Below are 24,084 nucleotides of genomic sequence, written 5' to 3'. Positions count from 1 at the left end.
CAAAAGTTCATGATGTGAGTCTCCACATGCTGTTCTGTCTGTCCAAGTGGGAACTGCAAGTTAGTCTTGCCTCCTAGCCACCATTGTTCTCCTCTGTTCTTTTCTAATGTGTGCATTCAATGCTATAGATTTTTCTCTAAGCACTGCTTTTACTGCCTCCCACAAATTTGGGTAAGTTGTATTTTCGTTTTTATTTGGCTCAAAATATTTGGTAATTTCTCTTGAGATTTCTTCTTTTACCTGTGTTTTATTTAGAAGTGTGTCATTTGATCTCCAAATTTTTTGGTATTTTTCAACTATTTTATCTATTAATGACTAATAGTTTAATTCCTTGTGGAAATTTTTTCTATTATTGACTAATAGTTTAATTCCTTGTGGTCTCAGTACTGAAAAGAGGTCCTGATCCAGACCCCAAGAGAGGGTTCTTGGATCTTGCACAAGAAAGAATTTGGGGAGAGCCTATAACATGAAAGTAAGTTTATTAGGAAAATAAAGGAATAAAGAATGGCTGCTCCATAGGCAGAGCAACAGCATGGGCTGCTCGTTGGCTATTTTTATGTTATTCCTTGATTGTATGCTAAATAAGGGTTGGATTATTCATGAGTTTTCTAGGAAGGGGGTAGGTAGTTCCCAGAACTGAGGGTTCGTCTCATTTTTAGATCATATAGGGTAACTTCTTGACGTTGCTGTTGCATTTGTAAACTCTTGTGGTGCTGGTGGGGGTGTCTTTTAGCATGCTAGTATATTATAATTAGTGTATAATGAGCAGTGAGGGTGACTAAAGGTCACTTGCATCACGATCTCGGTTTTGGCGGGTTTTGGCCGGCATCTTTACTGCATGCTGTTTTATCAGCCAGGTCTTTGTGACTTGTATTTTGTACCGACCTCCTGTCTCATCCTGTGACTTAGAATGCCTAACCTCCTCGGAATGCAGCTCAGTAGGTCTCAGCCTCATTTCACCCAGCGCTTCTTCAAGATGAGTCCTTCTGGTTCAGACTCCTCTGACACTCTGAGAGCAGACATATTTTGAATTCTATTTTTTAAAAACTCGTTATGGTATGTTTTATGCCCCAGAATGTGGTCCCCAAGATACAGTGACTGTTCAATATGAGCCTCAGAAGCATGTGTAATCTGTTAAGATATTCTATCAATATCAATTATATCCCGTTGATTGATGGTACCGTTAAGTCAACTATTTTCTTACTGATTTTCTGCCGACTGGATCTATTCATTTCTAATGGGGGGGTGTTAAATAATTTCTTATAGAGGGTGTTAAATAATTACAACTATAATTATTTCTCTTTGCAATTTAATCAGTATTTGCCTCATAGTACTTTCATAGTCTGTAAGCACATAAATATTAAAGATTGTTTAATTTCTTCTTGGAGTATTGATCCATTTGACATTACTCTGTGCCCCTATTTATCCCTCATAACTTTCTTTGCTCTGAAGTCTGCTCTGACTGAAGTAAATATAGCTATTTTTGCTTTCTTAATTAAAAAATTAGTATGGCATATCTTTATCATTTTATTTTAATCTGTCTTATCTTTAAAGTTGATTTCTTTTAGACAGGTGGGTCCTGTTTTTGATCCACTCTGACAATTCGTCTTTTAATTGGTATGTTAGACCACGATGTTTAAAGTGATTATTGATATAGTTGGATTAATATCTGTCTGTCATTGTTTGTATTTATTGCCTTTGTTCTTTGTCCCTATTTTTGTTTTCCATACTTTGTCTCCTTTTTGTGTCTTTTTTCCCAACTTATTGTGGTATATATATAATTGTCAAATAAAAATTACATATATTTAAGGGGTAGAATGTGATATTTTGATATGTGTATGCATTGTGCAATGATTACTGCAGCTAAGTTACATATCCATCAGCTCACAGTTACCTTTTTTTGCGTGTGTGGTGAAAACATTTATGATCTATTCTCTTTTTGTGTTTTTAATTGAGCATTTTATATGTTTCCATTTTCTCTCCTTTCTTAGCATATCAATTACATTTAAAAAAATTTTTTTTAGGCCAGGTGTGGTGGCTCATGCCTGTAATCCCAGCACTTTGGGAGGCTGAGGCAGACAGATCATGTGGTCAGGAGATCGAGACCATCCTGGCTAACATGGTAAAACCCTGTCTCTACTAAAAATACAAAAAATTAGCCAGACGTGGTGGCATGTGCTTGTGGTCCCAGCTACTCGGGAGGCTGAGGCAGGAGAATCGCTTGAACCTGGGAGGCGGAGGTTGCAGTGAGCCAAGATCACGCCACCGCACCCCAGCCTGGGTAACAGAATGAGACTCCATCTCAAAAAAAAGAAAAAACAATTTTTTTTTTTTAGTGGTTGCACTAGAGGTTGTGGTATACATTATAACTAATCCTAGTTCACTTTCAAATAATTACACTGCGTCATGGATTGTGCAGGTGCCTTGTAATAAAAATTATTTGTAATTCCTCTCTGTCCTTTGTATTATTACTGTCATTCATTTTACATATAGAAATCATACATAAACATATACATATACACATACCCCTGTACCCATATATATATGTGAAACATACATAGTCAAGTACATTGTTGTTGCTATTATTTGAACAAACTGCTATCTGTTATATCAATTAAGAATAATGAACCAAAGTTGTATTTTACCTTCCCTTATTCTTCTCCGTTACTTTTCCATTCTTCATATAGCTACAGGTTTCTGATCTATATCATTTTCTTTTTCTTTAGAGAACTTCTTTTACATTTCTTACAGAGCAGATCTGCTGGCCACGAATTTTCTCAATTTTTATTTGACAAGCTTTATTTCTCTTTCACTTCTGAGGGATAATTTTGCAGAGTACAGAATTCTAGGTTGCTGGGTAGGGGTTATTTTGTTAACACGTAAAACATTTACTCTACTCTCTTCTGTGGTTTCTGAGAATATATTATGTAATTCCGATTTTGACCCTCTATAAAGGTGTTCCCCCGCACCCTTCCAGCTTCTTGCAAGATATTTTCTGTATCTTGGATTTTCTGAAGTTGTTTTGAGGAGGGTGATGCAATTTATCCTGTTTTATGGAAATGAGAGGCCATGCAAAATATATATTTTGTATATTTTGAGCTGAGCTTCCAGGACCGGTGGTTTGGTGTCTCAGTCATTATTCTAGAAATACTGGTTTTGCTCCTTTCTCCATTTCTTCTCCTTCTGGTATTCTCAATATGTATGTATCATGCCTTTTGTAGTTTTTCCACTGTTTCTAGATGTTCTGTTCCTTTTCTTCAGTCTTTTTTCTCTTTGCATTTCAGTTTTGATTGTTTCTATTGTGATATCCTCAAGCTCCAATTCTTTTCTCAGTTGTGTCTTGTCAACTAATGAATCCATCAAAGACATTCATCATTTCTGTTTTTGATCTGTAGTGTTTCTTTTTTATTCTTTGTTATAATTTCCAATTCTCTGCTTACATCTGTTCTTGTATATTGCCTACTTTTTCCTTAAACCTATTAGCAGGTTAATCGTGGTTCTTTTAAATTATTGGTGTGATAATTCCAACATTCCTGCCATATTTGACTCTTCTTCTGATGCTTATTCAGTCTCTTTAAATGGTGTTTTTTTCCTTTTAGTTCACATTGTTATTTTTTGTTGAAGGTGGACATAAGGTACTGGGTGAAAGAAGTATAGTAAATAGCCTGTTAGTAATGTGATGGTAAGGTGTGTGTAGGGGGGAAGCATTCTATAATCCTGTGATTAGGTCTCAGTCTTTTTGTGAGCCTGTGCCTCTGAACTGTGAACTTCACACGTAAATCTCAGTCCACAACCCTCCGTCCTGTACCTTTAGGTAGGACAGGATGACTGGAGCGGGCTGGAGTTTAGTATTGCCCTTCTCCCCAGTGGAAAGCTCAAAGAAGCTGGAGCTGGATTTTCTTCTTACTCCAGAAAATGAGGCTGTGGTAAGAGTTTTTCCTGAGGGCAGACTTTGTTAAAAGCATAGTACTTGGGTGTGTTTCAAAAGTTTATTGTCTCCTCTCCCTCTTAAGAGCACAAGGAGATTTTTTTCAGATATTTACTGTGAGGACCTAGTAGAGCTCACAAAAGTGTGTGGCTCCCCAGTGACTGGGTTCTAGAGTTTTTAATGCTCAGACTTGTCATCCCTGAGCCTCTAGCAATTTATCAATTATAGGTTAAGTTTTTCTGCCCTAGCACTTGTTCCCACAGAGGTTTCTGCTTGTGGATTTCTGCTCTGGGTAAGTTGCAATTCTTTATATTTACCTGTCTGCCTCTAATTTGGAAGGGGGATAGTGATTTGTTCTGTGACCCACTTCTGTGACAGATTTAAGGAAGATCTGTCGATTTTCACTTTGTTCAGCTTTTTACTTGTTAGGATGGAGTGGCGACTTCTGAGCTCCTTACATGGCAGACCAGTAACCAGAAGTCCAATGATTACTTTGTAACTAGACAGACATTGATCACTTCTGAAATGGAACTGTATCAGGAATGTATTTTTGAATGACCTCTCATTTCCATGTGGTACTTGGTAACATAAAACCAAATGAACTAGAAGTTGAGCTGGCAGAACAAATAAAAACGTATAACAATATATTTTCATACGTCTTTTAAAAATATTTTTTAAATACCTCTATTGGAAGAATACCTGAAGCAAATATAAGACCAGCACATTTCTTTTTTTAGTGATTCATATTCTGAAGTTATTTATTTTTTCCCCCTTAAATACTTATTACTTACTCCTCCTAACTACAACTTTGTACCTATTGACCAGCATCTCTTCACTTTCCCCATTGTCAGCCCATGGTAACCACCATTCAACTCTGCTTCTGTGAATTTAGTTGATTCAGATTCTACATGTGAGACCATGTGATATTTGTCTTTCTTTGCCAGGCTTATTTTACTGCGCATAATGTCCTCCAGATTTATCAATGTTGTTGCAAATGACAGGATTTTCTTTAAGGCTGAATAGTATTCCATTGTGTATGTATACCACATTTGTTTTTATCTACTGATCCATTGATGGACACTTAAGTTGATTCCATAACTTTGCTATTGTAAATAAGGCTGCAGTGAACCAAGGAGAGCAGATATCTTTTTGACATATTGATTTCAAGTTCTCAGGATATATATCTAGATGTGGGATTATTGAGTCATATGGTAATTCTATTTTTAGTTTTTTGAGGAACCTCCATATAGTTTTCCAAAATGGCTGTACCAATTTATATTTCCAACAAAAGTGTATGGGGATGCCTTTGTTTCCTTTTCTCTACAGCTTTGCCAACACTTGCCATCTTTTGTCTTTTTGATAATAGCCGTTCTGACAGATGCAAGATGATATCTCATTGTGGTATTAATTTGTACTTCCCTAATGACTAGTGATATTGAGCATTTTTTCATAATATCTGTTGACCATTTGTATGTTATCTTTTAAGAAATGTCTGTTCAGTGCTTTTGCCCATTGGTTAATTGGGGTTTTTTTTGTTGTTGTGTTTTTGTGTAGAATTCTTTGAATTTTTAAAATATAGTTCAGATATTAACCCCTTATAAGATGTATTTTTTCCCGATCTGCGGAGGTTTTCTTTGCTCTGGTAATCATTTTCTTTGCTGTGCAGAAGCTTTTTACTTTGATATAATCCCATTCAAGACTAATTTCTTTTTGAGGTCTTTTAAGCAGAAAATTCAATATTGTGTATTAAACCATTTAATAAATAACATCAGTATACATTCAAGGAATTTTCTTGACTGTAACTCACTGTTACAGCTCTCAAAAGGCTAATAGTTCCATCAAATAATTTGATTAAACATACAGTTATACTGTAGTTTGTTGTTATAAGTTGTAGTAGTATACAATATACTCAGTAGAAAGGTTGGCAAAAATATGAATAGTTTTTTTACAAAAGAAGAAATAAAAGTGAGAAATATGAAATTGTGTTTAGCTTCATTAAGTCAGTAAAAGGCAAACTAAGAGAAGATACAGTTTTTCACCTACTGGAAAATTTGTAAGTCGTTATTTTTAGTATTTGTGAGGATGCATTGAAATAGACCCAGGCAGTAAAAATTGGTACAGCCTGTCAATTTTTAGGAATTTTGTGTGTATTTATTTTAACTTTTCATTTTACAATGATTTTAGACTCACAGAAAAGCTATAAAAGTAGTACAGAAATATCCAATTTACCCTTAACCTAGCTTCTGCTAATGTCACATTTTTAGGAATTAATGCTAAGAAAGTATAAGACATTGCAACATAAATTTAAATACAAATCTGTTATTTATAATCTTGTTATCAATTATTGTACTGTCATCTTAGAACTCCCAAATCGATCAGTTTGGAAATTTAAACACCTTTTTCAGAATCAATCTTTATTAGTGGAGGCATTGTTCTAGTGTTAACAATTTAACCAAACTAATATTTGCCTGCTACACTCCATGCATGATAGATACGTGAGCAATATAGCATACAAAAGTTATTTTTATTCCAGACAGCTTTAACAGTGAGAAAAATACCAATAGTGGTAACTGATATTTCATGAATGGTTTCCGGGGAGTCTGTTAAGCACCTTATGTGGATTGTTTCACTTATTCTTCTGACAACCCCGGGTGCTATTAGCCTCCCCATTTTACAGATGAGGAAACTGTGTGGAATAGTTATCTGTGGTCAAGTGACTAGCATGTAGCCTAGGGTAGTATAAATTCAGATCCTGCATTCTCAATTACTGGCTGCTATTCTCATTCTTTTTTTCTTCTCTCTTTCCTCTGTTTCACACTTATGTAGCTCTAGAAATCTATTATGTAAGACAAGGGGAAAATGATATTCCAACTAGCAAAGATTACCTTATAATACACCAGAGCACTCTGTATTTCCTAAAGAGTGTTGACTGAAAAAGGATTAGAAGCAGAGCCAATTTCTCTTCTACAAGCACCAGGCACCAAAAAATGTAGGACTACATTTCAGTGATCTTGACCACTTCTTCAAAAGGAGTAATAAATGTGAGCCTACCAAATTGCAGGTCATTTCTCTTCTCACCTTTAATACCATGGAATAATTGTACACATGCTTGGAGTTGAAGCTTAATTTTACATCTTCTTGTGAAATGGAGCAGAAAAACAAAACATAAATGAATGATCACCAGGGCATGCTGAATTATTCAACATGATAATGTTAAATTTGAGATTTTATTCTCCAAAGCTAAAGCTGATGGTTCAGCCAATATGGAAAACAGTCTTTGATCTCTAAAGATATATTGACTTGTAGCTGAGTGAAACCTCGATGTGCTGAAAAGTAATTGTTAAGAATGTTCTTTTGTCTTTTGAGTTGTTGAGCATTGGTGACTGCTTGCTTGTTCTTCTAAATATCCTGAGAATTTGTTTGGAAACCTTGTTTTCTACTTTTTGGTAGGTTCAGCCCAGAATAAGTTCTCCAAATTAATAAACAGTAGTAATAGCTAGCATGTATTGAGCTATTTCTATCTGCCTGCCACTAAGTACTTTACATTGATTTATTTGATTTAATTCTTAAATAACCAGGATTCACAATTGGGACATTGTGGTCCTAGAGCCAAGCTATTAGCTATGTGTTTATTTCAGGAGTTGGTAAATCTAAATACATTAAGCATCTATACAGGTAATGTTAGTTAAGGAAAATGGCTGGGTGTGGTAATGACATTGGCAAACTTGTGCTTGCTGTGCTATACCTAAATGTTTTCAAATACAGTTTTAAAAACACTGTAGGCCAAACCCAAATCAGAAGATATAATGGATAAATTTGAAATACTATGGGTGATGGCTGTAAGGCCTTCTTGTTCAGATGAAAATTTAAATTATTTTATTGGATATTTATTTTCATACTTGTTCTTTCACATATCTATGTGAAAATTTCAGCAAACTACCTAATCTGTGATTATATTCATAAAGAAGAAAATAAAGTTTTATGTTCCTTCTTTTTGATGAGGTACTGTAAATTGAGGGGACAGTCTCAGACTTGAATCCAGTGTTTTACAATACATGTCAATTATAAAGATTATTTTTCCAATATATTAATAAACAAAAATCTTCTAGAAGTCAACACATAAAAGTCATTGTAATAGAGAAAATGAACAGGATTTTGGTAGTAATAGGCAATTCATACAAAAAGAAATCTTAGTAACAAATGAAAAGATGCTATGCTTCACTCAAAATCAAGGGATTGTAAATTAAAAGAAGATACCATTTCATCTCTGTCTTATTAGCATACTGTAAATTCTGATGATGCCAGGAATTGCAAGGATTTGGGGGCAGTGGGAACTCATATACTACTGTTGGGTGAACAAATTGGTGTTACCACTTTGGAAACCAGTTTGGCAAATTTGAAATAAAATGTTGCTTGTACATCATAACTTGGCGGTTCCCAGGAATGCTTTGGGTAGAAGGTAGTGATAGAACTGAGAAAATAAAGGAGTTTGCTTGAGCAAAGCATCAGAGAAACAGCTAACATGACAGGAAGAACAAACAGCACTTAAAGAATCATGAAGGCAAGGAAATGAACATTCAGCTCATGAATCGAATACGTGCAAATCATTCAATATAACTGGAAGCCAAGAAAGGGCATGGAGGAGTAGCCAGTGAGATCAGTCTGGAAATAGACAGGGCCCAGATGATAAAAGCTGGGATATGTGGGGATAGCTTGCGTTTAATCCTGTAGACCAGTGGCCCTCAATTCAGGCTGATCATCAGAACTAACTGGATCCCTTTCCAGACTTAGTGAATTAGCATCTCTTAGAATATGGATCTGGACACTGTTCTTCAAAAGTCTCAGTCACATTGCTTCTCTGCCTTTCAGCCAAGGTCAAGTGTAGAAGTCTCAGCCACATCTATTATTTCATTCTTAGAACGCTCTGAAAGAGGGAGCTGGTAATGGCTTTTTGTCTAGGTCCATGGAGGATTACAGCCCAAAGTGGGATTATGCAAGTTTATCATGTTAGTTTTTGATATACTTGTGATTAGAAATCAGCACCCTCTCATGAGGTGATACCCTCTGTTTCCACTCCAGTTGTCTGGGGCAGATGGAGGAACTGGTTACTCTGAAGGCTTTTTCTTTCAGACCCTCCAGATTTTTATGAGCTGAAAGACTCTGCGTAAAATTAGATTAAATTGCAAAACTACATGCTATACAGTTGGGATGTGCTCATCATTACTCACCACAGGAGCTTTTGAAGGACTTGCTGTTGCAGTGTGAGCTGATAAACTCTGTATTTTGTAGTTGGGTGTGCAGGGGAGGAGTTCAAAGGCAAAGCATATTAGTAATCTTTCAGGTAAGAAATGATGATGGTCCTTACTGAAGCTTGGGCTATGGGACTGAACAAGAAGTGATAGATTCAAGAGAAGATTAGAAGATGGTATCTAATAAGTATCCTTTTGGAATGTGATTTTAAAAAATGAGCTTGTGAGATTGGGCAAAGAAGGGAAGAAGCCCTGAGAGGCAGGGAGAGCTGAGGTTTCTAGATGCTATGTGAATATCAAATGTTTATAGAGGAAGACTTCATTAGTTTTGATTTTTGAGTATATTTCCGATCTCAGTCACAGAAAATGTTGGTAGTAACAAATCAAAAACCTGATTTTATTTTTCTTTAATTTTGGTTAATATTCTCCTACCCAAAGTTATTTTATGTTTTTATTTTTCTTTTTGGTAGATTTAAGATCACATGTTATCTTAACCATTTAGCAGTTATTGTTCTGAAAGTGAGGCAGTGGATTTTGACCAGCAGTAGGAACAGGGTTGGTGGAGAGTTCTGTCTTATTTTCCATTATTGGCCTTTTAATGTAATATAACTCATTAGAGTGTTTCGCAGTTTTAGCTATTAACTATCAAGTTAATAGAAACTTCTCATTAGAAAATATAAAATCTCATGAATAAAATAACATTATAGAATAAGGCCTGATTCTTAAGTATTTCCCAATAGAGATGAATTATATGAGTTTCTTTTTTCTACCAATAGGGAAAAAGTTGGATTGTTAAAAGAAGTTATGAAGATTTTCGGGTACTTGATAAACATCTTCATCTATGTATTTATGACCGAAGGTTTTCCCAGCTCTCAGAGCTTCCCCGTTCTGACACCCTGAAGGACAGTCCAGAGGTAAGCATTTAGTACTTCAGTACATTTAGTACAGAGGTAATCACTGTATTTGAGTTTGCAGAAATTTTTGTCTGTATACTAAACAAAAGCTTATATTGAACACTCAGGATGACTCCTGGGACTACTTGCCTGTTTCATAACTGAAAAGTTAGTAATGTTAAATATAATGTTTAGAATTATGTTAAATAATAATGTTTAGAATAAGAGAAGGTTCAGTGCATAATTTTATAAGGGAAAACAACTCATAATATATAAACAAGCAATATATATGAGCAAATCATTCTCCAGAGAGCACATAAAAATGGAAGCAAAAATATGGAAAACGTTGCCTTTCATGATCAAAGAAATCCATATTAAAACAGTGTTGTTTGAGTAGTTTATGACAGCATGCTGGGTATATGCACCTACTTTCACCCCTGCAAAAAATGTCTAGTAAAAACATAAAAGATTTCTAAACAGAGGTTCTTTATAGCATCATTAAACCAAAAGTACCATCAGGGAATCAAAAATTGTGAGGAATCTTTAAAAGCAGATGGGATAAGGTTTATGGGGAAGAGTAAATATAGCCTAAACATGTAAGTGCAGCATGACTGCAAAGCATAAGGAGACTAGAAAGTTTACACATAGAAACTGAAGAAATAAAATAACCGAGAGGTACAAACAAGGCTTTTCGAAGGATGATTACTATCCTCTGAGAGAAAATGAAGCTGTCACATCCATGAAATGGATTTAAATAAATAAAATCAGAGATGTAGTAAACGAATATAGGATCATTTACATTAATTTTAATAAGAGCAGACCTGAATGACTGAACTCCATGCAGAATGTACCCAGCTGAAGAGAAAGTCAGGGAGTTGAGTGATCAAACCAAGTCATTTATAATAAGAATACAACCCCTGGAAGGGACAGAAAGTTAACAAGTTGTGAGAGAACAGTTGGGAGTCATGGAGAATAGGTCCAGAGAGGTTTCTGCTGATGGGAGTTATAGGAGGAGAGAGTGGATGCAAGGAAATAATTAAAAATTGGTGTAAACCACTCCCCCCACCAGATCTAAATAAAGCAATGTTCTGAGATTTAGTGGGTTCATTAAGTGTTAAAATATAACGGACACTGCAGCAGGGTCTCAGGAGTGTCTTAAAACACGGATCTCTTTGTACCATAGAAAGTCTAAAAGTCCCTTTATCTGCATTTCTCATTTCTGCTTCATTTCATTTTTTTACTATTGCATTTTTTTCTCTCAGATTATCCTAAAACATGGCCACCACCAAGAGGTCCCAGGTTTTTATCCCCTTTTAAGGGAGCAGCCAGACTGAGCTAGAATCTGTGTCCTAATTCCTGGATTAACTCTTGATTGGTCCAGCTAATATTGGGGCATATTCCTGGACCAGTCAGCTGAACCGTGGTGTAGGATCACGTATGAACATGGCTGCTCCGGCCACAGCCACGTGCATGGAAGATGACAGTGGGTCTTGGGCAAAAGGGTTTCTAAGGAGTAGGGGAAAACTGTAGGATCACATATGAACGTGGCTGCTCCTGCCACAGCCACATGCATGGAAGATGACAGTGGGTCTTGGGGAAAAGGGTTTCCGAGTAGTTGGGGAAATCTAGGCAGAAAAGCCAAATATGGATCTGCTATAGTTATCTTTTTGCATATTCAGTACAGAAATAGAAAGTGATGAAATTAGAAACCATGGAGTAGTACGATCGCTGATAAGGGGCTAGAAGTTGAAGCTCTGCATGAGACGGGGCTGAGTTGCTATTAAGTGCCCATAGTGCTACTGGTAAGTTTCTGTGAAGAATCCTCTGTAACTATTAAAATGCCTAAAGATCTATAGATTTTTTTCTTCCAGAAACCATCAGTTTTCTCTGCCAGAGAGCATAGTATCTTTCCTCAGAGTTACACTGAATCTTTTTCTTTTCAGTCGGTCACTCAGATGCTTATGGCTTACCTGTCACGCCTTTCAGCTATCGCTGGCAACAAGATCAACTGTGGGCCCGCCCTTACCTGGATGGAGGTATTTCCTAATTCACTTTTCGTGAAAAATGTATATTTAAATTATCTACTTAAGAAATTTGATATTAACATAATTTTGATATCTATTGAGCTTCAGGAATCAAAGAAATGGAGTGTATTCTCATCGTCTGGGAGGATAGATATGTGATATAGGAAATATTTTTTCATCTCAAATCTTTCTTTGATAATCTTGGAAACTAATCTTAATATATTTTATGAATATCAATGATACCTGTTGTTTTGTTGTTTAATATACTAATGTATATATTCAGTACTTTTTTTTAGTTGACTTAGTAATTGAAAATGTTTTTCAGTTATTTATGAGCAAGGGACAACTTCCTAAAGGGTCCTCTTTAAGAGTAACTGTTGAGTGAAACGTTATTCAGTAAATAGATTACATATTTATTCTTAATTTGCATATGTAGAGTTATATTGTTTTCTCCTCCCACTGGAAAATGGGAATGCAAGATGGAAAGTGGAAAGAATATGGAACTATGGGCCAACCTGCATTGAGATCTTGGAAAAACTATTGAATCTCTTATAAATTACATAGCCTCTTTCATCTTTAGCATCCTCACCTTTAAATGATGATAAGTATTTTTTAGAGTGGTGAGGATTAAATTAAACCATATATGTTATAGGCACAGCACAATGACTAGCATATTTTAACTACCCAGTAAATGGTAGGATTTTTTTTTTTAAAGACTCTTTGGGTTATTGTATCTCTAAATTAAAATGAATTTCTCCTCTAGATAGTCAAAGAAGCATTTTCAGGTCCAGTGTCTTTATCTCAGAGTACATTTTCTTTGTGATAGATTGATAATAAGGGAAATCACCTTTTGGTTCATGAGGAGTCATCCATCAACACTCCTGCTGTTGGTGCTGCCCATGTTATCAAGAGGTACACCGCTCGAGCCCCTGACGAACTGACCTTAGAGGTAAATAGCTAAAGAGGTTGTTTGTTATTTGGTTCCTGCTACCTTTCTGGCCTCATCTTTGACTGTTCTTAACCATTTCCTTAATTTAAAAAAAAATGAAAAGCACCAGGTTTTTCCATAGTCCTTTATCTTTCAGCCTGTAATATCTTCTATTTTTGTTTAAATGACAGTACTTATCCTTTAAAACTGAGGTTAAATGTCTCCTCTTTTGTCTAGGAAGTCATTCCTGATCTCCCTCCCCTCACTCCATGCAAATACATACCTCCCAAAAACCTGAATTGAATGTCATTCTGAACTGTGCTCATGGCTTATTGCTGACACATCACTTACTACATTTAATCATGATTGTTCTCTTTGTCTCAGTGAGCTTCTTGAAAGCAAGGTGTGTCTTTTTGTGTTTTTGTACCGAAAAACAATACCCAGTGGTACTTTTTTTTCCTATATTGTTGAAAGATTGAGTTAAAGAACAGATAAAAGGTGAAATGAACACACCTTGCTGTCAGATATAAAAGGAGGGGAATTAAATTTGTTCCTCTAAAAATATATATTGGCTAATGAGGAAAAAAATGCTGACAGTTAATTCAATTTAAGAAATAACAATATAACTTTTTACTGCATAGAATCTGAACTGTTTTCAAACTTTTAAGTTCTGCACAGAAAGAAATGTAGGTCTTGGAATGATGATGTCAGCATATATGGCTTTACGAAATGGCTTATACATGATTTGAAACATCAGTTGTGAATATACAAAAGAAAAATTCCTAAAGCTCTATAGTATATGTTAGTAACATTGCTCTGAAGTTCTTAACTATGTTTTATCATAGATATCAGCATTTCTTTTGATTGAAGAATATAACTTCTGTTGAATATATTATTAAAAACTATTGTAATTTTTATATTTATGATTTTATATGAGTTTATATAAACTCACTAGTTTTTCTTTTACAGTGAAGAAAGTTAGCTCTTTAGTGGATATAATTATATTTTACTATCTATTGAAAGAAGTGTAGTTGTCATCAAATTTTATACTTACTAAGCATAACCCATCTTAGGCCCTTTTCTATATGATTAAATAAGATATGTCAAGAACTCAGTACAGTGCCTGGCACAGGGTAAGCACCCACTAAATGTAATATTAAGGGAATCTGTTATTGTTTCTAAGCATGAATATTTAAAATTATCTTTTATAAGTGAATCTGATCACTCTCAGTGACAGCAGTAACAATATTTTAACAGAAGTGATGATAATGGTGTGATGCCTAACATTTAAAAATCTTATGCTATTAATCTGGCTTTCTGAAGTTACTGCACATGTGTTAGTTGAATCACAGTCTTTGTGTTGCTTAACTTTTTGTAGACCTCTCTTTCACAAATCATAATATAATTAAATTGTTTTTAAAAGGAAGTAGTACGTTTTTTGGAAATTACTGGCCAGGGCATGAATAGTAATTTACCTTTTCATACAGTTCAGATTTAAATTCTAGGTATAACAATTGGTTTAAATTTTAACTAAAACCTTTTTGCTTAAAATTTTGATTCTCCTAGGTGGGAGACATTGTTTCCGTTATTGACATGCCTCCGAAAGTGTTAAGCACATGGTGGAGAGGCAAGCATGGATTCCAGGTAGGCAACAACAAATTAGGTGTGGGAAAATTCAAAGAAAAGTTTTCTTTATGTTTCAGTAATACTTTTGTTTACATGTACTTGTAATGGACTTTGTCATCAGAAATTTTATCTGCAACGATAGAAACTGCAGATGGTAATGATAATAGATTTAGATTTCCTTTTCTAATTACTATTTTGGTTGTTTCTTATCTCCTTCATCTTTAAATGGTGGTGTAGCCAAAATATGAATAGAGTCTCAGACCTGATGGCCACTTTTCGGTTACAAGGCCTGGGGAGTGACCTTGCTTTTAATACAGGTTTTTAATCATGATTCATATATGTTTCCTTTCTGGAATTAAGTCAGTTTCATTAATATTTTTCTATAAAAAGGCATTGTAACTGTTTTGTAAACTTACTTTTAATTACAGAACAACAACAGAATCTAAAGCAATCTCATTTCTTTTTCTATATTCAGTAGTCCCTTATCTACGGCTTCCCTTTCCATGGTTTCAGTTACCTGAGGTTAACCAAGGTTCGAAAACATTAAATGGTAATTCCAAAAATAAATCATCGGTTTTAAACTGCATGCTGTTGTGAGTAGTGTGATAAAATCTCTCCCTGTCCCACCCAGGACGTGAATCATCCCTTTGTCGAGCATATCCACACTGTAGATGCTACCTGCCCCATTAGTCATTCCATCGCCCTCTCAGTTATCAGGTTGACTGTTGAGGTATTGAGGTGCTGTGTTCAAGTAACCCTTATTTGACTTAATTGTTTTACTCAATTATTGGTTACTGTAATGAACTCTTACTGTGCCTAATTTATAAATTAAACTTTATCACACATATGCATGTATAGGAAAAAGTATCCTAGGGTTTGGTACCATCTGTGATTTCAGGCATTCGCTGAGTGGTCTTGGAACGTATTTCCTGCAGATAAGGAGGGACTACTTTGTGGCTAAACAGTTTGGGACCTGATAATGGCATCTGTTAGACTGACTTAGCAACTAATTTTTATGAGGAGTCTCTGAAAATGCCTTAAAGTTGTATCCTTAATATGTAGCCTGTGGCTTTTTGTGGTCTACTTACACAAGTGTTACTAAATACTACATAATAAAATGCTCATGCGATGTTGTTAGAAATTTGATAAGCATTGTATAAATACTTTGAGTTCTAACTACATATTAAATAAAAATGAATTATTAGCTTTACAATAAAATATATTGTGTTAAAACATAGTAATACAATTTAAAACATTATAAAATGGTAGATAAGAGTGTGGGCTCTGGCTCCAGATTGTCCGGGTTTTAATCCTGTGTTATCTCGGGCAAATTATTTAATTCTCTGTGTCTCAGTTTCCTCATTTGTAAAATGGGGATTATGGGACTATTGTTTGCCTCACATGGTTATCTTGAAGATTAAATATGTGAGAATAAAAATAGAACGTACTTAGACCAGATCTGATGGATTTTTTTTTTTTATCAATAAGTGTTGATTTTTAAATTTAAAGAATTCTGGTTTTTATTTTATAAGTTTAATTTTATCTATCGCTTTCCCTAGTATGAAAGCATCTATAGTAATTTAATTTGGTTGTTAAGACCAGAAAAACCCTGTCACATTACCCTACAGCTCTTCTTGTTTGTGCTTTTGGGATCCTCTTCCATCTGTGCTCTGATTTCTTAACAGTTATGAATAATAAGTGCTTTTGATTAAATATAAAACTAAATAGAAGACTACAGTTATCTTTTTCCTATTAAGGGGTCAGTTCTTCATGTTAGTGGAAATGAACAATAGACTTAAGGGTCTCAAAGATGATCAAAAGATTAATTTGGCTTTAAAATAATAGTTATGTTGTGGTCTTGATGTTACTAATAACTTTCTTATATCTATATCTATCTCTCTCTCTCACCTTAGGGAAGTCATTTGCTTTGTTTGGACTTCAGTTTCTTCTTAAAATCAGAGGGTTTCATTTACAATCTCTCTATTCCTTCTCAACATTTAAATTCTATGATTGTCTTCCCTTTGTTTGTGTAACAAGTATTTATTGAGTACTGATTCTCTGCTACGTGTATAGCTTTATACTCCAAAGTGTTGTTGAGACTCACACAGTTAGTTTATTGCCTAAACAAACTAATTCTTTTTCAAAGTGAGTATAAATTAACTAGTCTAAAACTAGTTAAAAATTAGTTTATTGCCAAAACAAATTATTGAAAACAAAAATGAAATTTCTAACTTCAAAGACTGATTTGTAACTGATAATGAAAAATCTTTCCTATAGGAATGCTATTTTTCATCTTGATTGGTCTTAGAAAGGCAATCGTATCTCCATGGATCATGTTGGAGTGTACCTGTGAGAAGAGGCATTGATGTGGGGGGTGCCTGTGTAGCCAGGAGCAAGTCTTTAAATGTTACTGTCAAACTTTTTTTAAAAAGAAATTCAGGCTGGGGGCAGTGGCTCACACTTGTAATCCCAGCACTTTGGGAGGCCAAGGTGGGTAGATCACGAGGTCAGGAGTTCAAGACAAGCCTGGCCAACATGATGAAACCCTGTCTCTACTAAAAATACAGAAATTAGCTGGGCTTGGTGGTGCATGTCTGTAATCCCAGCTACTCGGGAGGCTGAGGCAGGAGAATCTCTTAGAACCTGGGAGGTGGAGATTACAGTGGGCCAAGATTGCGCCACTACACTCCAGCCTGGGTGACAGAGCAAGACTCCGTCTCAAAAAAAAAGGAAATCAGTATTTTAAGGCAGGAATCCACAGTTCAGCATTCCTTGCTGTTTCTGCACAATTAGTCCGTTTCTAAGAGCACTCATGGTTAATTGCAGGGACAGGTGTGAAAGGGGAGACGTGCTGAGCCTCTGTTACCTGCAAAGTATAGCTCAGTACTTTACATGCAGTGTTTTCTTTAATTTCACAAAGCTTCTAGGTAGTTACTCTCTTCCCGTTTTATGGGGAGAAAACAGTGTTCGAGATGTTTAATAAGTAATGCTAAGTCAGTAAGTGAAGGGAGTAAGGACTCAGATCTAAGTCTGCTCCATCTCATTGCCTGAAGAGCACTAAGCATGATTTCTGCATTCACTCTCAGATTATTAACGTTCTTCCCATCAGTTTTCTACCGTATAAAAAGGAACATCTTTCCTGCTCAACCAGCGAGCAGTATATGTAAAGATTAGCCAACTATGGACTGCAAAGCATGTATGATTACTGGTGGAAACATTGCTGTTACTGCGTGGTATGTTTTTATGTGATAATTAATCAATTGTATGCTGGGGAAAAGCTCTTCAGACTGTTCACGACGTCCCCTACCTTTGTTAGGTATTTTTAAATTGTAAGCGTGTGCCCCTCCTGGGAGATACTCTGTTGAGAGAGGAAGACAATCATGGTAACTGTAAATCAGACGTATTTCCACATCCTGATTTTCAAGTTTAACTGAAATAATAGCTTAGTTCGGTGGTTTTTATACTTTTTATTTTAATCCAGTGGAATTATTAATCAAATAGAATCGTGCGCAGAACCTCAATGTGAGAAAAGGTAACCATGGAGCTACCCTGATTGGTTCAAGTCAGAAACGCTGGGCCTTATCCCCATGCAGCCTGCCTGACTGGCCTCCTTCAGGCCTTCTGCAGCAGCCCGAGGGGCCTCAGTAGGGGTGAAAACCATGAGTTTAGCTTACTAGCGGACCTCACTCTGTGTAGTAGATATATCAAAAGCTGTTTTAAAATTTTAATTTTAAAAAGCCAGCCAACAGTCTAAAGTTTATTAGAGAAACATGTTCTTTATAAGGAGATTTTTTTGTGACGCCTTTTAGAAGGATAGTATCTGGAGTTTTTAAATTTCTCTAATGTAAATTTTGTCTGAATTCTTGGTACTTTCATATATTCTGATGTGGCTGGGGGATATAATTTCAGAAGGCAAATAATCATATATATGTGATTGTATATGATATATATATATATATAGTGTTATGTGTGTGTGTGTGTGAATTTTTTTTTCTGTTATTGGGCATAACAGGTGACCCACTGATACTTTTGTCAGTGGGAGCTGTTTCTAGGGTTTGTTCATTCCTTAATTGGTCTGTTAGGTACTGTGTTCATTTGCTAGGACTACCATAATAAAATACCACAGACTGAGTGACTTAAATATTAATAGCAAATATATTTTCCTACAGTTCTGGAAGCTAGAAGTTAAGGCACCAGAAGGTTTATTTTTTTTCAAAAGGCTTCTCTCCTTGGCTCGCAGATGGTCACTTTCTTGGTGTGTCCTCACATGGCCTTTCCTCTCTGTGTTTGTCTGTGTCTAATCTCCTCTTCTTGTAAGGACATCAGTCAGATTAGATTAGGGGCCACCTCATTTAACCTAATTACCTCTTTAAAAGTTCCCATCTCTAAATATGCAGTTGATCCTTGAACAACATGTGTTTGACCTTTGTGGGTCCACTTATACACGCATTTTTTTTTTTAACCAAACACTATTGAAAATACAGTATTTGTGGGATGCAAAACTCTCATATTCGGAGGGCAGGCTTTTGGAATATGACGTGGGATTTGAGTTTGTGTGGATTTGGCTATATGAGGGGGTTCTGGAACCAGTCCCCCCCAGGTATGCTGAGGGATGACTGTAGTCACATCCTGAGTTCCTGGGGGTTAGGAATTCAACGTTATGAATTTTGGGGGAGAGGGGCACAATTTTTAGCCCATAATAGATGTCAACCAGTCCTGAATGGAGAAGTCGGTTGGGCCACCTTTAGGGCTGGCCTGAAGGCACCTCAGGGACTCTCTTACATAGACTTGGTGGAGAACAGGTCCCTACCTGAGCCAGGCTGGTTCCAGGCTCAGGGCAGGCAGGACATGGAGGACTAGCAGACCTCAATACTCTCCTTGGGGTCTCTCTGATGAGTAGGGAGTTCAGGGCTCACCAGAACTCCCTGGAAGGTGCAGGAGGGCTTCCTGGAGGAGGTTACACTGGAGCACAGCGTTGCATGTGTCTTCTTCCGAGAGGATGTCCGCATGACCCACTGATGCTTCTGGTAGCAGGAGCAGGTGCACAGGCCAGGCGGGGAACAGCATGCACCTCGGTCAGCCAGCTCGCCTGGCTCTGGTTACATGTGAACCTTGTAAACTGGGCTCTGGCTGCAGAACACAAAGGAGGTTGTGTGTCACGGAGGTGGCAGTGTCTTCCCTAGCAGTGTAAAGGAGACAAGGGCCTCGTCTTGGTGTTGGCTGTCACCAGTGGTGTTCCTAGGGATTGAGATGATTTAGTGCAGGACTCTCTCAGGAGAGAAAGGGAAGAGGAGCAAGGATGCGGACTACTGCTTCCTACGATGGAGGCCGAGTGAGCTGAGGTGTCACCCGCTTGAGCGCTGCTGCAAAGCTTTCTGAAGCTCTTTGTTGATGCCCAGGCCCGGTGTGTCTGCACTTGCAGCTCTGCTCAGCTCAATGTGTTCATGGCATGTTATCTGGACTCCACTTTTCTTTTGTCAAGGTCACGTTGTGTGTGTGTGTTCTCCTTTCTGGCCGGCTGTCAGGGCATGACAAGGCACAAGTCTCTGTGCAGAGATCCTTCCTTAATATTGCTGTGAACTGGTGCTATATAGTTGCTGTACTGTGATTTTAATATTTAAAAAATAGAGCTGGGTGTGGTTCCTTATACCTGTAATCCTAGCACTTTGGGAGGCCAAAGTGGGAAGATCGTTTGAGCCCAGGAATTTGAGACCAGCCTGGCCAACATGGTGAAACCTCATCTCTACTAAACTTATGAAACTTACCTGGGCACAGTGATGCATGTCTGTAGTCTAAGCTGCTTGGGAGGCTGAGGCAGGAGGACCCCACCTGAGCCTGGCAGGTGGAGGTTGCAGTGAGCCAAGAGCCAGACCTTGTCAAAAATAAAAATAATAATCAATAGACTTGATTTTTGTATAGTTACAGATTTGCAGAATAATTGAGCAGATAGTTCAGAGTTTCATGTAATACCCCTGCCCTCTTCCCTCCCCATACCTTCCCCTGTTATTCACATTTGCTTTACGGTACATTGAATAGAATCAGCAAAATGCTGATCTTTACCAACCATCAGCTGATTAGCTGAGTTTACCTACAGCACTGACTTAAGCAGTGTTTCTAGAAGAGTGGTCTTAAGGAGCACCAGGGCCAGAATCACACAGATAAAAATACAGTCTCAAATCATACCTTGCAACTGTTGAAACAGTTCTGGGGCTTGCTTTTTGTTACAATTAACGACCCAATATTGAAAACTATTATTAACTGAAGTCCATTGTTTATATTAGACTTCACTTCTTGGTGTGCCTTCTCCGGGTTTTGACAAATACATAATAGCATGTGTCTACCATTATAGTTTCACGCTGAATAGTTTTTTTGGCCTAAAAATCTCCTGTGCTTCTCCTATTTATCCTTTCCTGCTGAACCCTTCACAGCCTGTGATCTTTCACTGTCATGTCTTTTCCAAAATATCTCTATTGTTAGAATCATACAGTATGTAGCCTTTTCAGACTGGCTTCTTTTACTTAGTAATACGCATCTAAGGTTCCTCTGTGTCTTTCTCTGGCTTGATAGCTTCTTTTTTAATCACTATCTAATATTCAGTGTCATGGATGTGCCACAGTTTGTTTATATATTCAAGTATTGAAGGACCTCTTGGTTGCTTTCATGTTTTTAGCAGTTATGAATGGAACTGCTATAAACATCTGTGTGCAGGTTTTTGTGTGGAACGTAAGTTTTCAAGTCTTTTGAGTAAATGCCAAGGAATATCATTGCTGGATCATATGGTAAGAGTATGTTGAATTTGGTGAGAAGCCACAACACTGTCTGCCAAAGTGCCTGTATCATTTTGCATTCTTACCAGCAGTGAATGAGAGTTTCTGCTGTTCCACGTCCTCACCAGCATTTAATAATTACCAGTTTAAAAAAATAGCCATTCTAATAGGTCCAACAAATAAAGTTAGTTTGAGGAATAGTGTTTACCAAATGTATTGAAGGGTGCTCTTCTGCTCTCTTCATTTTGTTACCAGTATTTCTTTTTATTCTCCCTTTGCCACTGACTCTTAAACTTGAATGTTTAAAGGAGGCTATGTTTAAACATCAAATCCCAGGACCTAAGCCCCTAAATGTTGTTTCAGTAGTTGTGGGGTAGGATACAGGACTATTTTTGTCCATGTGTGCTGCAGGTAAATTCTGCCAGTCACCTGCATTTTGCCAAGTTCTATTCCAAGTATTATACTAGCTCAGACCATAATTTAGCCGTGGGAACAGAAGGATAAGTTCATCCATGTGTTTAAATTATACTGTGACTCTCTTTCTTTTCTTAAACTTCTGGGAGTAGGAAGTGTGAAATTATATTAACTACAGTAATTTGAAATTCTGATCTCTGTGTTTTTTATTTGTCACCTAAGGAGTATATTGAATCTCTCATCTTTGTTTTCTGAGGTGTTTCATCATATACTTCAGAAAGTAAAAGTAAAAACTCTTCCCGTTTTTCTTTGTTTTTAAACTAACTGGCATTATTATTAGATTTGTGTTCTTGTCTGTAAATGATTGTTAGAAATGTGAGGTGATGCCTCAGAGAGCCCTTTTTTCTGGGTAAAGGCATTACACAAATACAACATGTTATCATATTTTAGGATTGTTTGTTTTGTGCAGTGTCTCTCTCAGAGTTTTATCTAGGAGCCACTGGTATCTGAATGACCTGAGAAATGTGATAAAAATGGATATTGATCATCAGAATCTTAGGGGACGGGGTCAGGAGTCTGAATTTTAACAAGTTTTTCAGATGATTATTATGCACAGAACATGAGAACTGCTGATCTTGGCTCCCATTGTTTATCTTGTGTGCGGATAAAGGAAGCAATCAAACACAGTTTAGAAACTGTGTTTTGTTTCTCCCTCCCCTCAGAAAATCTTCTGTAAAGCACATCTGGGACACAGTTAATCTAATGGCCAGAATCTCATTTAGAGAGCAACGGAATTTTATATACCTACCCCATGTTCTCTTCGTTTTCCATTAGATAGATGATCAAGGATCACCTATTTTGTTTTTCATAGTTATCCCCAAATATTGTGAGTTTTTGTGCACAAATATCAGAGAAGCAATTCTTGGACAACACAGTTTTTTTACCTCAAGAGTATAATGTGGCTCCAAGTAACTTAGTTTTAGAGAAATCATCTTTATTTCACAGGGCAGATATTCAGAAACCTTGTCTTGTATAGTAGTTTAATGGATTTGCTTATATCTCTGCTTGTTTATGTAAAAACCATCATATTCATGTAATACCCTAGAATCCAAAGCTGCATCTTTTCATTACTCAAAATCAAATAGAGCAAAATGTTTACTCTCCAGTTAAGTAATGGGAAATCATATTATACTGTAAATTTTCATCTGTAATGTGACATAATTTCAGGAGAAGGGGAATTATGTGATAATGCAAATGAAAGAAATTGCTAACATTTATTTAGTACTTAGGTGTGCTTTTCGAAGTGCTTACCACTAACCTTTAATTCCACAACTTTGTGAAGGTACTATAATGATCTCATTTTAGATGAAGAAACTAAAGCACAAAGGGTTAAACAACTAGCCCTTTGTCATTACACTGTATATTGCAGAGTTTCTATTGAAGCCTATACATTTTAGGCAAAGAACAGGTCATGATAATAATTTAATGAATAATAGTGGCTCCGCTTGTTTACTTGTATGAATCATAGATTTTTGTACAGTGGAAGATGATAGTGGACCATCTGGTTCCAAACTGTCATTTTAAAATGGTAGAAATCTGGAGACAAAGAAATTTAGATAAATTTTTCTGTTTCACAAAGACAGTAAGTACATGGTATAGCCAGGACCAGAATACAAGCATGATGACTTTTAATTTTGCATTTCTTTTCCTTTTGGAACGTAGAAATATATACATTTTCTTAATTTATGTTTTATTTGTTGCTACTTTTTCTTTTTAGTGCCATTAGATACTATTGATGTTGGAGATAAATTTCCTGCTTGATAGCTTTTTGTTAATTTATAGCATCAGAATATGTCTTACCAACTGATGCTTAAATACTCAATTTTATAGAAATTCTTGACAAAATGGCTATGGCAGTAGTTCTTAATCTTATTAAACCCTACACCCTCTCTTTATGACAAGTATTTTCTAAAATCGTTTCTTGTCATTCTAAAATGGAATGTACAAATTATATAACTACCTCCATTAATGTACACTTTCAAAAAAGCCAGCATAAATTTTCAGATATAAAGGAGAAATAAAAGGAAAGCCATTTATGTATTTAAAATACACAGTATGTTTTTAAATATAAATACTTGGTACAACTATGAGAAGACCTCGTTATCCTAAATGTAGTCCACAGACTCGCAGCATTCACTTCAGTCAGAAAATATGTAAAACCCATGTATAATAGTACTAAAAACAGGAAATACTTA

At 36.3% G+C, this 24,084-nt stretch overlaps 1 protein-coding gene across 12 annotated transcripts in view; it reads left to right on the top strand.

Annotated features, from left to right (window-relative positions):
• LOC105476208 (Rho GTPase activating protein 32) overlaps window positions 1-24,084 on the top strand; it is a 308,635-nt gene that overhangs the window by 191,112 nt on the left and 93,439 nt on the right. For 11 of the 12 annotated variants that reach the window (XM_011731907.3, XM_011731908.2, XM_071075804.1 and 8 more), the window contains 4 exons: window positions 9,954-10,091; window positions 12,014-12,106; window positions 12,921-13,043; window positions 14,589-14,666. In XM_011731907.3, the coding sequence (XP_011730209.2) occupies window positions 9,954-10,091; window positions 12,014-12,106; window positions 12,921-13,043; window positions 14,589-14,666 (432 nt within the window). Of the gene's footprint in view, window positions 1-9,953; window positions 10,092-12,013; window positions 12,107-12,920; window positions 13,044-14,588; window positions 14,667-24,084 lie in introns of those variants that run through there. The other variant, XM_071075806.1, reaches the window with a different exon arrangement.

Source organism: Macaca nemestrina, chromosome 12, assembly GCF_043159975.1.
Source record: "Macaca nemestrina isolate mMacNem1 chromosome 12, mMacNem.hap1, whole genome shotgun sequence".
In the NCBI taxonomy this organism is placed as follows: Eukaryota; Metazoa; Chordata; class Mammalia; order Primates; family Cercopithecidae; genus Macaca; species Macaca nemestrina.
The sequence above is the reverse complement of the archived record's forward strand: the minus strand, read 5'-3'. Positions and strand labels throughout refer to the sequence as shown.